The following is a 15,844-nucleotide window of genomic DNA, read 5'->3' as shown; positions in this document are numbered from 1 at the left end:
TTTCAAAGCGATTAACAAAAAGAAAACAGGAAAAATCTGAACCTCTCCTTTTTCTTCCCTTTCAGTTTTAATATGAAGCAGCTCATAATATGATGTGAACACTTTAACGGTGCCACACTAGATACATTTCATGTGTTGTATCCCTTAAACCTCAGTCACTTCATACACTCACATTGTGCTGCAATTTGCTGACGGTGTGCTGCCAGCTGTCCTGGCCAAACAAGACTCCAAGAGCGAAACCACAAAGACGCGACACTGAAGTTTGAGAGATGTGCTTCTCAGTGATTATTTCAGATGGAGGCTTACATTTCTGCTTGAGGGCTTCAGGTGATTGACAAGGAGCACTGATATAAAAACACTCTTGCACAAACCAAATAAAATCTTCCCCTGGTGCTCTGATGGATTATCTCAGCGGGTGGAAGCGGTTTCATTTTCTCAAGGATATCAGAAAATGTGTACTTCTGCAGATAGTAAAACGAGGAAGCAACGAAATCTAAAGTGTTCTTGTCCACTTATGAGATGAGAACATTTTTTTTTTTCCAAAGAAAGCCCTCCAAGCCTGCTGTAGTGTGTCTGTGTTCCTCGAGCATCAGACATCCAAAGGCGTTGAAAGAAAAACTTGCTTTAAAATTTGGTCTAAAAACTGTCATCAGTGCTGAAAAGAAACAGGAAAGCCGGCAGTAGTAGTGTGATGCTTTGGGCTTTGCTCCGCTGGGAAACCTTGGGTCCTGCCATCCATGTGGATGTTACATCGACACGTACCACCTACCTAAGCGTTGTTGCAGACCATGTACACCCTATTCCCTGATGGCTGTGGCCTCTTTCAGCAGTATAATGCGCCACATCCTATCTGGTCATTTTTTCCCAGTCTAACTCTCCAATCTGATTCTCTTATTCAGGTGTTCAACGAACATCCAGCATTCAGGTTAGCTAGTGATGGCTGCCTGCGCTCACTGGCAGTCGAGTTTCAGACCACCCACTGCGCTCCAGGAGACCTGATCTTTCACGCCGGGGAGAGCGTTGACACCCTCTGTTTCGTGGTGTCGGGGTCACTGGAGGTCATCCAGGACGACGAAGTCATTGCCATCTTAGGTACGTGATCACTGAATTAGTTTGATTCTGACAGGTTTGAAAATTGAACTTAACTCTAGTATTCGGACTGCTGCTCAAAACAATTGCAAAGCATCACCTTTTCTTTTCTGACCTTTAAGCAACAAACATATTCACGTAGTCATCATTTGGATGTAATGCCACGTTTGGAAAGTAGAAGTTCTTAAATTAGTTATCATTGTGCAACAACAACAAAAAAGTCTTTCTCAAAATGTTGACTGAAGTAAGGACATTGGCATGTTCAAAGATTGCTGTACATGCGCAATAAATATTGAATAAGTCAGTTATCCATAAAGCAATTATGAAAATGAAAACAAACATGAAATGTGTGCCTTGGGAAAAGGGAAGAGTTCACGAGAAGAGTTCATGAGAAGCCAGCAGGCGAAATCAGGAAGAAAATTTAATAAAACACTTAAACTACTTTAACATCTGAAAATGCAAAAACATCATTTTGTGTATTTCAGGCAGCCAGTGAGAAGGTCGGCCAGGTGACAGGTGGATTTGTTAAATTTGTCAGGCTCAGGAGAGACTCGGAGGCAGACCGTCACTTAAGTTCACAATTAATTTACACACAGACACCAGGTGCGGATATATACAGGTGAGGGGGCACAGGAAGAGGGTCTCCGGGGAACACAGGCACGGGAAGGGGACGGGCTATGTACACAATCCTTCACTGAAGCTCAGGTAGCTCGAAATACGGCTTTTAGCTCACCAAACGGCGGTCCTCAGGCTGGCGAGAAATCTGGCACAGGGAGGAAGAACAGATAAGTTGCGGCACGAAAGAAACTCGGGAAAAAGCTCAGACTAGAAATGACACTGACGAGTGTTACACAATAATCCAGCGAGGAAGCACTCTCAGCAGCCGCCTTAAGAAGTGAATGAGATGAGATGATTGCTTGCAGGTGTCTGAGTCAGGGGCTGGAGCCGTCATGACTCCGCCCCGGTAGAGCGCGGGAGGGGAGAGAGAGAGACGCAGCACAACAAAAACACTTGTAGCCATACAGAGTCAGCCGAGAAGGCACAGGGTCATGACAAAATTGTTTGATCTCAAGATTCTTTCTTCTTTTTGACCCTTTAGATCTGAGCAGATTTCACAACACAACAGGTTTTGCAAACCTTTCCAAGCACACAAGATAAACAATTGGACCTTGCAAACAAGAGAAAGTGAATGTGTGGGCACACTTCAGAGAGGAGCCACTTTAATATTTATGTTCAGTCACATCAGCAAGTTGACGTCAGTTTGGACTTTCAAGTGTTAAACCCAAACAGTGTGTCTCTTATCTGCTGCTGTACATATTGCTCTCCGCTGCCTCGTACTGTATAATATTTATGAGGTGGAGAAGAAAGAGAGAAGAAAGGGAAAATGCTTTTTATTGAGGTGTGCACAGATAGCACTGATGCTCAAGGCATCCAGTGAAAGGCGCTTTCTCATAATCATCAGCGGGCCCCAAATGAGCGTTTACCAACAGCGAATAACAAGAAAAAACGATTATTAGAATGAAGAATGAGTGCAAAGCTGCACAGCTAAAGATCAACTGGTGCGTGTGCAGAGGCTTAGATGAAGTAGCACGTGCACAAACATGCACATCCATAAAAATTGCTGTTATGATCTCAGTGATGGAGATGCTAGTATGTAAAGGGCGAGAGTGTGATGGTCACATTGGTGTGATGGTTATTTCCCTATTATTAGGATAGTGTGTTCTGTGCTTCCTGTTTTGAGACAGACTTGTTTAGACGCGAGTCCTAAAACTCAGATCTGTGTGCAAAGTACAGAAAGTTCTGAACATGAGCAGAAATAAGCTGAAACACTTCTGAGCTGTTAAATTACATTTGGGGAAAAAGTTCACCAGAATGCAGGAAATAATGTGCCGATTGCTTGAATTTTCCTGAGGTGGACCCTGCTTCCTGTTTAAAGAAAACTAAATGGCTGATGTTAATTCCTGCAGCGACTGTCCGGCATTATTTTACTTTTCCATCTCAGCCTGGGATACTTGGACGTGTCTTCTTTAATAAACATTGAAACAACCTGAAAAAGTAAAACTTTTCACAGCATCCATTGGTCAACAGCTGCTTTTGCTAGGCAACAGGCAGTGTTGGGGAGTAATGGAATGTACCGCCGTTACGTATTTAAAATACAAGATATGAGTAACTGTATTCCGTTACAGTTACCGTTTAAAAAGGTGGTATTTAGAATACAGTTACTTTGTTGAAATAAATGGATTACATGGCGGTACTTCCCTGTTTCATATTGTGGCGGGTCAGGACTGTTTGGGTTTTGTTTGACAGCTACGTTCTGTTGTTCCAGGCGGCAGCGTTACGGTTGCCATGGTTACATGGTGACGCTCTCTCTCTGCGTGTTTCCTGGGTGAGAGAGGCCTTTTTGTTGTTGTTGTGCTAAGCTAATAGGCAGAATGCTACAGGTATAGCTCTAAAGAATGTAGCATCATGGGCAATGTAGTCCGTGCTGCAGGGAGAATGGACTGCCATACACGTTATGTGTCTGTGAGTGAGGGAGGGAGAAAAAGGAAAAGTACGAGTTATCGTCAAGCAAAAACGGGAGCTGGAAGCATGTAAATATAATAATAACCACTGCAGCCAAGAAGAGAGCCTGACGAGCCCAGCTGTAAGTAAGCTATTAAGACTCGACTGTACACCGTGTTCGTGTTTTCCTCCAAAAACAATAAGTTCCGTTGGAGCAGCCTTTCAACGCCTCTCTCTGTCTCTCGCTAGCAAAGTTGACCCAGACAACAAAGTAAAGCTATTTTTCGGCTACGAGCCCGACACAGAACCCACCGTATTAGCCAGAGGTCCCTTTACTACGGTTCGGAGCCGCGGACCTTCAGTAACAGTAATAAATCACAGCAATAGTACATTCATGTAGTTGTAAACAGCATGATAATATATTAAGTAATTCAAAGTATTCAGAATACGTTACTCTCATTGAGTAACGTAACGGAATACGTTACAGAATACATTTTGGGGCATGTATTCTGTATTCTGTAATGGAATACATTTTAAAAGTAACCTTCCCAACACTGGCAACAGGAGAGGTTTTTATGTTTTTGGTGTACTGTTCAGTGTAGGCAGAGCAGGTTTCAAACTTTAGAACAAATAGACTGTTCAGCAGAACTCTGAGCCCTGTGGTATGAATCAGGTTCAGCACACCCAGGGTATTGTTCTACCAGCTGAACTGACACACCCTGACTCAGGAGATCAGGAGAAGTGGGCACAAGCAACTAATTATCAACTTGCGAAGTTAACCCAGTGGATTTTACAAAGGAAGAGTAAACTATAAGATTAGAATGCAAGTAACTGGGCTTGGGTGCAAGAGGTAAAGTGTACAGTATCTTTGTGTTTACAGTGCTGTAAACGTTTTGGTCAGTAAGAATGGAAAAGAGCGGTGTGACCTGTTTGAAGGCAGGAAGACAACTGTGTGAATTAAAAAATAAAAGCTTTATTGTTAAGACATGGGAGACATTTAAATTCATCTTCAAATTTCCATAAGATAGTTTTTGCTTTTACGCCTCCGCGGTGTTGCTCTCACCGTACAAGGACGCCCAACTTTGTGAACGCAACAACATGAATGAGGCGACACTTTTGTTTGCAGCCACAAGGTTTTAAAAACCAAGCAATAAAGTTGCATTTAGGACTTACGTATTTATTACTGATTTTCATTCAGGAAAACAAAGACTTGAGACACTATTTAAAAATTTTAGCTCCTCCTAACTGTCTGATTTGTCAGTAAGCGGACACATTACCACATCTACAACTGCTAGAGAAGTGTGCTACATAAGTAGTTGTGCAACAAGATAGAAACTACAGTCTGCAACAGGCAACGTGAGAAGAAGAAAACATCAACTACTCTGAACTTCTCTAACGTAGCTGCATTTCCAGGTGAACAACAGGATTGGTGAGCGCTGCTCCACGAACTATCATCTGTGAATTGATTGAGAAGCAACCCAGGCTGAGAACTTCCAGTTAAAAGAGGATTCACAAAGACATATGCAGGCCATTGAAACTTTGCTAGCTGAAAGAGCAACTACGTGAAGCAGCCTGAAGGAGAAGAAGGTGACAATAGACAAACTCAGTAAACAAACTCACAACATTCTACAAAGACAAACTCTTTACACTGTGTGCAAAGAAGAAAGCCGAAAATGGAAAGAAGGAATTGTTGGAAGTCCAGACAACACTGGTAGAGGAGAAGATGGAAGTAATGGGAATTAAGACAGAAATAGCAGACACTGAACTTACAGAGAGAGACAGTAAAAAAGCCCTCAAATGGCTGAAAAGGCAGGAAAAAGAAGCAAAGGAAACATTACAAAGGAAAGTAAAAGAGTTGAAGAAGGTGAAAGAGCAGGAGAAGAAAGCCTCGAACTAGAGCTGCATCTGGAGCTGCTTCCAAAAGCAAAAAAATCTCCCAGCAACACAAAGGTGGAGGAGATGAAGGTTCAGCTCAGGCTGAGCCATAATTTTCTATTCTTTCCTCCTCTCTCCACTTCTCTCTCCTTTAAACAAGTAGTTCTCTTAACCTTTCCTCCATCACCCCTCCACCTTCATCTTTCAACCTCACCTCTTTCTCTCTACACTACTTCTAGTCTTCTGTTCTCGTCTTCACCTTCCTTTTCTCACCTTTGAAATGAAGATCATAATCTTCATCACCCTCCAGCCATTAAGTATTTCTGCATGTGCCTGCCATTGTGGTTATAGAGGCAGGCGCATGTAGGAATAGTTGTTATGATTTCACTTATGGGTGTTTTTAGATAGATAGAACTATCGGCATCTCTATCTATCTATATATCTATATATATGTAAACAAAGCTACAGAAAAAAATATACACAATTACTTTCTGTAAACAGTCTTTAAATTTGCAGGTTTTATGTTTCTTTATTTGTCTTTCCCTTTCTAAGCCTTATTTGTAAACCAGCCATTCCCAAAATTCAGACTGCAGTGATCTTTTTTAAATCTTAAAATTTTCTGTCTCCAAATCAGGTGACCTCTTTTTTTATGTCTACTGATGCTCTAATGTTGACATCCACCCCCGTGTACGAGCTATTTATAGTCCTGATGTGGTTGCTGTGGACAGGGCTGGACTGGCCATCGTTTTTATGGGCTCATGGGGTTTTATTTCTTTTCTTTTTTAATGGTATAAATGAATGGTGGTGGATTGGCCAGTTGGTCATGATCGACTCTGGGCTGGACCAATTACAGCCGAGGAGGTCGAACTTTCAAGTTGAGGTGAAAAGGAACGCTGTGTCTGTGAAGGTTCTCAGTCATCCAGGTCATCGTAGTCTAAGGAGCTTGGAAAGAAAAGCGTCTGGACTTGTTTAAGTTGCTTGAAGATGTTTCACCTCTCATCCGAGAAGCTTCTTCAGTTCTAAGGGTCAAATGGTGGCCCACATCCTGGGCCATCTGACCTCAGGAAATCACATGATAGGGTGGGGCCAGGTTTCACAATGAGCTCACCCGAAACCCTGGCTGATTGTGACCCACACCTATTTTCACACCTCGGCTCATGTGATTAGGTAGAGGATCATCAGGGGGTCCTTTGTCCCTCTGTGGGGGGATACTCCCACTAGGTTTAAATCTGGGACTCTCCACCATTTGACCTTAGAACTGAAGAAGCTTCTCGGATGAGAGGTGAAACGTCTTCAAGCAACTTAAAGAAGTCCAGACGCTTTTCTTTCCAAGCTCCTTAGACGATTTGTCCTATACTACTTCAGCTAGAAAGTTGCTAATTCAATCATGAAACTGATCCATGATCAGCTTTTCTCTCTGCTCCAGAAAGAGGAAACCGGCAGAGGTCACGCTAAACAACAGCAGCACGTTTAAGCTTGATCAGCTGTTGTTAGAATTTATTTAATTTTATTTTCTAGTATCAGCTGATGTTTGCTGGGGCCACAGCTGTAAAGCTGCTGGTCATGATATCGGTTTGTATATGTGGTGAGAGGGAAACATGAAGATGAAACCAGGAGATGTCCTTACTGATTCATCAGAGCTGAGCAGATGATGGAGAAACAGGTTTATCTTATGGGTGACATAAATAAGTTGAAGGGGAGTTATGAACTGTTTCTGAAAGACAAATAACACCAGGATCCTTTTCTAAGTATCTGACAGCTACGTGTGCAGGGGCGGATCTAGCAAAGTTTTACCAGGGGGGCCAGGTAGGGCATTAACTGGGAAAGGGGGACACAAAGAAATACTTTTCTTTCTTATTCTTATTTAAAATGTCTAGCTTTTAATAAATAATTATCTGAATCTTACAACCAAAGTTTTCATCTGATGTAAAATGTATAGAAATCCATTATTGTATTCAGTAAATATTAAGTCTAGTATATACCCTATAAGTTATAGTATTCTTTCCGTTGGGAAGGTACCATCTGTGCAGTCTGCGATTCTGTTGAAGAAAGATGTTGAATCTATTTCATTACTGGAGAAAAATAATAGATTTCTGTGCATTTGTTTTATACGTGCATTAAAGTAAAATTGATTTTGCCAATTAAGCATCTTGAGGTAGAGGTTGGGGGAGTGGTTCCCTATTTTATTTTTATTTTTTTGCAGGGAGTTGGCAACCTTATAAGTTAGGTATATGTAATTATAAATTAGGTTGTTTTATATTTTTGCTAAGTACTCTTTAGAATACCAGAATAGGGAGGATGGTGTAGGTTTAAGTTTATTATTAAGGCTTTATGGCTTTTCCTATAATACCATGGTGTTCCCGTCACTAGTCAAAATGCCCGGGCTGATTTTTTGTCCCAGTCCAGCCCTTGCTGTGGACGTCTTTTCAACGTCCAACTTAGACTCATTTTTGATGCCATTTTGTTACTGCTTCTATGGGCTCTGCAGTCTCATGTTTCTAGAAGCTGGAGGACACGTTTTCTATAGGTGACCAGTGAATTTTTCTGTAGCTTTGTGAGCTGAGCCAATCAAATTACATTATTGGAAAATGATCTCAAACAGGATGCCACCTTCTGAAATGGGACTAGATCACAACAGTTATGTGTGAAGGAATGCAGTGTGATCAGCGGACATCTCCAAGATGGCGTGCGCTCTTGACGTTCAAATGTTAGGGAATACAGTAATCCCTTGTTGTTTCTGGCATCTAATATTGTTAACTGCTATTATGCAGCTATGGGTCTCACGTAGATCACCAAATCAGTTGCAGATGAAGGTTACGGGCAAGAATACGTCAGAGTGGGCCTTGTTGTCTTATCTGGTCTCTGCAGAGTCTCCGTTTGTGTTGCCTCTTTGCTTCCTTGACATCATTAGGAGACTGCAGCAGGCGAGGAAGCAGCCTGAGGTTCATAAAGAGCATATTAAATGTTTGATAAATTGCTTGATCTAACTGGGGTCATTAATCAGTAAATTGCCAGCTAGTCGTCTGCTGCTGCTGATACTGTGGAGACAGACAGGATCAAGATTGCACTGAAATATATTTTTAACATGGTTGTTTTCGTTTTACACTTATCGTTATCTTTAAACTGTGGCGCTGACATTTTGAAAGCACTTTGTAACAGCTCACACTGCTCAACCAATTATTACAATAATAACAGTTTCATTACTGTTGTGATCATAACTATAGACTCGTTATAGACTCTTGCAATCAGAAAAACCACACAAATACACATATCTGCATTTATGTAATTTATGTATGCATGATAGCACAAAACACAGTTTTTTAAATGTATTTATATGTTTTATAAAACTAGATAAACAGACTGCATGTATAAAGTAACATAATGTATAGCACACCTTGAAACTCGATGATCTTTGAATATCCTCTCCACATATGCTGAAAGAAATAATTAAGTACTGTTTATTGAATGTGAAAATCTCTCCACAGAATTCACTTTGGGTAGCAACAAGCCCATCTGATCCTAACTGGATTGCCTGCAAGTTGTTGTTAAAGTTTGTGTTGCATAGCAACCAAGAAAACGTCTCCTCAGTAGTGGTGCTTAGGGCTGCAACATGTCTTTTGTGCTGGAGAACAAGGTAGCTGTCTGATCATAGCCTGCGCACTGAGAGGAGGATGGAGTGAGGCCAGTGTAGGTGTAAGGGGAACGACAAGATCTCGGAAAGGTCTAGAAGAATTGCAATAAATAGTAGAGGTTAAAGGAAGCAAGATAAGAGTATTTTCTGTATTTCCTGGCATGAAAAGAAGGCTTCACTTTAATAATTGCCTTCTTCTGCAAAGTTTTCCTCTTCGTACTTGTGTCCCATTCTTAGTCTTTTTTTTCTTTTAGTGAAAAAGAAACAAAAACGAGGAGAGGAAGACAGGGAAAGAGCAATGATTGGATATAATAACATAAGCAGAATGCACTGCAGGATGTAAAGGGACAGCAGCAGAATTGAAGAAAGGAGTGGTGGAAGGGAAAAGAAGAGGTAGCTGTCTGATCATAGCCTACTAAAGAAAGTGATTTCAAAATAGAGGAATAAAAAAAAGCAGAATGCAATGATCCTTGGTGGAGAGCGGAAGAGAGGGTAGAAAGAAGATGAGGAAAGGATGAAGGAACAAAGGAACAGGGAGAAAAACACAGTCGACTTATACAAACAAAATAATAAAAAGGAGAAAATAAGTATGATCACACAACTTAAAGACAGAAGTGAAATTAATGGAAATGAAGGTGAAGCAGAAAGAGGGAGGAACAAGAAAAGGAGGATGAAGCTGCTCTGTGCTGGATGTGGTTTTAGAAGCAGTGATTTTCCCCAGGCTGAGTGGTGAGGATGCTCCTTGAGCATGTAACACACTCTGCTCTCATTAGTGTACAGTGGCATCAGGTGACACACAAGTATGCGCACACATATTCTGGAACAACAAAGATACTTGTGGTAATGCCAGTGTGTGTTTATAAAATGGCTCTTTAATGTCTCCATACACAGGCTGTGGAAACAGATTTTCTCTTGAGGGACAATAAAGTATCTGTGTGGAAATGTGGAAGAGTGGAGAACAAAGACATACAAATTAACACACATAAATGCAACACACTACATGTAGTGTTAACTCCATTATTGAATATGTTAGGAAAACAATTACCAGCCTTTTACGGAGCCCCGCAAGGCACCTTGGAGAAAAAAAACAGAAGTGCTTTTGCGTGATCCTGAGAAAGAGTTTTTCCCCTGCTTTTAGCTTTGCTTGGTTGTCAATGAATTCAACCAAAACCAACATATGTCTTGTGATAAGTGTGTCCCCTTACACCAAGAACTCTCTACAGATGTCTGTCACTTATATAAAAACCATGTGTACTGCAAAGTGCTGATTTAATGTCTTCGTAGATTAGGCATAGCTCAAAATAAAAATCTATGAATCTCTCGCGTGGGTTAGCTATGATTGTTTCAAGGGTTGGACTGGGAGAAAAAATTGGCCCTCATTACTCATTACTCCTTCCACACTAAACTCTGTTCTATAAGGTGCTTGAGCACACAGCAAAAGTGAGGTTGAGCAATACAGTGTCGGTAATGAAAATGAACCTATGGGCAACCAGATTAACTTTGGGTGTAATCTGACTAGGGCTGCCACATTAGTCCACTAGTCACGATTACGTCGACGACTAATTTAATAGACGTCACGTCGTTTGAAGCTTTGTAAGATCACAAAAGACGCAGGAATAAGTGGTAGGATTTAAGAGTGTAATAACGGACTGAAACAGAAGATGGCAGCACTGCATGTACAAGGATGACAAACCCTGAAGAAGAAGAAGAAGCTGTGTCCCAGAATTAATAGCGCAGCCCAGCTCAGTTTCCAACAATGGCGGCAGCTAGTTAGTTTTAATGTTACTCTTATTACTCTTTCTGGGTCACAAAATAAACGTTTAAGATATTTCAGGCGAGAATGTAACTGTGTAAACCTCAAATATCTGCTCAGTTTATCAAGACATTTTCAAAAGCGCTCCGACGTTTTCGGAGACATCTGTTACCCACTAGCTTGATAGCTAGCCGGGGGCTAGGCTCAGTAGAGCCCGTGAGAGCACCGGACTCCGGCAAATCGTTTTCAAACCCACTGCGGTCTTTCGCTACTCAGGTTAAACATGATATATGAGTCACTTAGATAACTTAAAAATTATATTGTTTGGCTTTTTTTTTTTAGTATTTTATTTGTTCCTGAGTAGTTGGCTGAAATTAAAGTTATAGTTTTTACACAGCTGAATAAATGTCAAGCAGACAAATGATTATCAGAAGTGTGAGATGCTTGAGAATTTACTCCGGTGTCCCGTTATATTTTAGATAGCAAGGAGTTTATTAAACTTCACCGAAACAATCTGCAAATTTCATTAAAATTTAATAAATTTAATCTTGTCTTTATTTTTAGTTAGCACATACCTTAAACACTTAAAGCTGTAAGCTAATGATAGTTATATAAGAGCTGATGCTGCTGGTGCAATAAGCTGTATGTTTTATGTCCAATGGATGATGATCTGATTAGTCGACTAATCGCAAAAATAATCGGTGACTAGTCGGCTATCAAAATAATCGTTTGTGGCAGCCCTAAATCTGACTATATTTGCTTTTTCCCATGATATATGTAAGGATTTTGAGGCCACAAAGGGTGGCTTTGTTTCCCCTCCTTCTTTCTGTCCAGGCATCATAGACTTGGAAGAACAGAAGAATAAATAGGGAACTGCTCACAATCAGGCTTTTAGCCTGTATTATATATGTATTGATTTCTCCTCTGGTATAGCTCTGAGAAAATTTACTTCTGTTTTTTCTCTCAAATGACGAGCTGATTAATTTTTCAGATATTCATGCTGCTTTGTTATGAGAATGGGATTTTGGCCTGGAATTCTATTCATATAGCAATATGTTCTGGCCCAGTGAGAAACAGTCAGCAGCAGGAGATGAGCCTCTAATCACATACAAGTGTGCACTGGCTGCATTGCAAAATACGGTACTAAGAATGATCGTGTAGCTTTTTTGATGTGTAATACATTAAAAGAGGAATATATTAGAAGCAGAGGTTAAAGAGACAATGATAAAAGGGAACCTTCCACAGAGAGGGTAATATCTTTTTTAAGGCAGTGCTGCTTTGAATGATTATCTCAAGAGTGCAGTGAGATAACATCTGAGTCAGAGTAGTGATGCTTAACAATTCACCCACAGTGCCAGTATTTTTTTTCTTATTATTAGTATTAATATTAGTATATTCATCTACATCTAAGTGACTGTTGTTATGAGTTCTTCAGTATACAAACTCAACTTTATTGTTTGACGTGGCTTCAAACAGACTGCTACCAGCTACAGCTGAATCTGTCACACACTTAATAATAATTAATATAGTTTTACTGAAATGGAAATCTGCTTTAGACACCAGACTTTTAACATGCTTATATAACCCGATATCATGGCATGTCTAAGTGTGTATAAGTGTGCATTAGAATTCACTCAACCTTGCAACCTTGTGTTACTAACTACTGATCATCTAAATCCAGTTACACCAGTTAACCTTCTACTACAATAGCTAAGACTGGATCTTGTGCAAAATGTAGCTTCAACACTAAGGTTTACCAGAAACTCAAATACAAAGACCAGTACCTACTGTACTCTTTGACTCCCACCACCCAACATAAACTTGGGGTAATCAGTAGTGGTATGGTTCGGCACGCACGTGATCTGAAAAAGAAGAAAAAAAGTATGTGTATGGTGCGCGTGGTGGGTCTGTCAAGTGATAGTTATGGCCAGTGCTAGCCGTCCAAGTGGAGGAGCAGAGGAAATTGCGGTATTTAAGCAGCCCTTTGCTGCCCAGTCCGACTGGGCTAAAGTCATTACAAAAGCTACTGGGGTGTTTAGCTGCAGACGGGAGGCCGTATTCCGTTGTGCAAAACAAGTGGTTTAAACTATGATGAACGCGCTTGAGCCACGCTATGATATCCTGTTGTGCGTCCACTTTAGTGGCAAGATCGTTCCAAGCATGTATGAGCAGGAAAAGATTGAAGTTATGGCTGAACCGTCCCAGGCATCTTCTGTTGCCCTAACTACTACAAACGGGCAGACCTCCAGGGCAACGGAAAGCTACGTTATTATAGCGGAGTGCGATATAATGAGCGGTATGTATTATTGTAGGGTCTACCTTACAATATAAAGCGCCTTGAGGCGACTGTTTTTGTGATTTGGCGCTTTATAAATAAAATTGAATTGAATTGAGTGGTAGATACAAAGCCCTATACTGCCCTATATTCTACCATAATTTTTTTTTAATAATTGCGTGGAATGAGTCTTGAGTTGAATGTTTTTAACAGGCAAAAAATACTTCAATAAGTAGGTAAGTAAATGTTCAATTTTCGTCTTTTTTCTTTTTTTGCTGATCCGAAAATTGATCCGATCCGCGACTTAAAACCATGATCCGAACCGTGAGATTTTTGATCCATTGCACCACTAGTAATCAGGACCCTACAATTCTCAACAGAAAACATTCCCTGTAAGGCACAACAAAAGAAATGGAACAGAAACGTAAAAATAGATAAATAAATAAATACTGACCTCTTAAAGCGTGATGAAGACCAACTGGGTCTTCATCAACTCAGGGAAGATATATGGGAAAGAAGGCCAGACACCAACTAGGAAGAAACAGAATGACAAACAGAAAGTGTTGGGAAGGTTACTACAGATACTACAGATTAAATAATACATGCTCCAAATGTATTTTGTAACGTATTCCGTCAAGTTACTCATTGAGAGTAACGTATTCTGAATACTTTGGATTACTGGATATATTGTCATGCTGTTTACAACTACATGAATGTACTATTGCTGTGTGATTTATTACTATTACTGAAAGTTACTCGCCATACTAATACCAACTAGATTTTTAAATCTTAATATAAAATGAGTAACAATAGGGTGGACATTAGGCAAGGCTGCACTTTTTGCAGTGATCTGGTAGAGAAAACTATTTCTGTATCAGTCATATGTTTTCTTTTGGTCTGTTTCTAATCATGTGGAACTGCACATGATTATGTGCAGCTAGCAGGTTGTTAATGCTATCCATCAAGTCTAAAAACAGCATGTTAATATGTGGAGATCCTGAAGGGTGCTCCAAAAATGATCAGATTATATTTTAAATATTTATTCAATTCAGATTAGTTCAAATCAGTTCAAATTATCTTTTTTTTTTTTTAAACAAGTCTACTACACCATGTATAATGTTTTTATGCCATGTGTAATTTCCATTGCAAATATTAATCACAGTTACATTAAGAGGGGATGGCAGTAAAAATGACAGCTGTGATGTCATCAAGTACACTGCCATTCCAATTGTAGAACAATCGCGCTGCGTTCTCGGGAAGTCTGGACTCGCGTGTGAACTTACGAAGTCCGGACAAGAGAAAACGCAAGTACAGACCTGCGTACATGAGTATTTAGAAACGGCCTAACAGTCTGCAGTCAGCTAACGGCAGCTAACAATGTTAGCTCAGTGACGAGTTCATTAATAAATAAAGATAAATGAAAATCAAATAGCAATAGCACATTGAAGATACTGAAGATTCACACATCCCATTCTTATTATGAAGTGGTGTCGGAATTTCCAAATAAGAGATCCTGGCCATGGATGCTGGCTTGGGTCTATTGTGTAACTGACGTCACCTGCGTTAACGGGACGCTTACATTAGAGCCTCTTTTGCGTGTTTTGTACTGTATTAATCCCAGATGGAAACTGAGAAAAAAAAACAAAACATTAAAACAAGAGCCGCCAGTTGTTCTCAAACCTGCACCGGCTGCTCTAACTATGCGATAGATGACTACATGCTCATCCAACTGAGCTAAACCTACACCCGACTGCATGTTATCACAGAAATTGGAGAAGGCATAGAAAGGGGATAGCCAAACATATGAAACCAGAAATGACCGCCATGTATTCTATTTCAACAAAGTAAATATATTCTGATTATCACCCATTTAAATGGTAACTGTAACCAAATACATTCACTCATGTTTTGTATTTTAAATACGTAACGCCGGCACGTGTATTCCATCACTCCCCAACACTGCAAACAGAACAGCATTCTGTTTCATCCTTTATGTAGCAGGTTTGTCTGAGAAACAATTTAATTCTAAGTATGATGAAGTGCACTTGAGGCCCAGCCAAACCGTCAGACAAAATCTGGTTTGCCCCAAGGACAAAACTCCTAAACACAAGCTACACAACATAGTCTATGCTGTGCAGTGTAGTGAGGAGTGCTGAGACATCCACATGGTACAAACCAAACAGCCACTCTACAGATGCATGGCACAACACCTCAACAGCTACCTCAACGAGTCAAGACTCAGCTGTATATCTGTACCCGAAGAAGAACATTCACATTTCTGACCATTAAGACAGATGGTTTGAGAGACGAGTAAAGGAAGCCTTCTGTATCTACTGTAAACAACCATCATTAAACAGAGGTGGTGGCTTACGACACCACCTGTCAACCACCTAAAATGCAGTCCTGAGATCCCTTCCCAGGTGCTTAAACCCTCTCAGACCTTCAGGTGACCTTGGTTACACTTCATAAAGCTTGTGTAAATGCTGTTGACATTTTGCTGTAACCAGATGCAGCAACATTCTCTATTTAATTAGCTAATTATTTTAATTAGAGTAAGTAGTGTTGATTAATACCTTGTTGGTCATGTTGGGACTTTGAGGCAGTTCAAGTTCCTGTTGTTGAGAATAGAATGAACTTAATTATATCTTCGCTAGAAATTATTAATCATTCATATCTACAGCATTTCTACAAGTGGACAGTTTATCTGCGGCAAGGCCAG

The 15,844-nt window shown here is 40.3% G+C and overlaps 1 protein-coding gene across 3 annotated transcripts in view; it reads left to right on the top strand.

Moving 5' to 3' along the window:
* The window catches only part of kcnh5b (potassium voltage-gated channel, subfamily H (eag-related), member 5b), a 199,346-nt gene that overhangs the window by 113,648 nt on the left and 69,854 nt on the right, over nt 1-15,844 (top strand). For all 3 annotated transcript variants that reach the window (XR_014871273.1, XM_085144145.1, XM_085144144.1), the window contains exon 11: nt 900-1,092. Coding sequence is in view for 2 of the 3 variants with exons in the window: in XM_085144145.1 (XP_085000271.1) it covers nt 900-1,092 (193 nt within the window). In the remaining variant the exon portion in view is untranslated. The remainder of the gene's footprint in view (nt 1-899; nt 1,093-15,844) is intronic.

The sequence above is a fragment of the Neolamprologus multifasciatus genome, chromosome 19 (assembly GCF_963576455.1).
Source record: "Neolamprologus multifasciatus chromosome 19, fNeoMul1.2, whole genome shotgun sequence".
NCBI lineage: Eukaryota > Metazoa > Chordata > Actinopteri > Cichliformes > Cichlidae > Neolamprologus > Neolamprologus multifasciatus.
The sequence above is the reverse complement of the archived record's forward strand: the minus strand, read 5'-3'. Positions and strand labels throughout refer to the sequence as shown.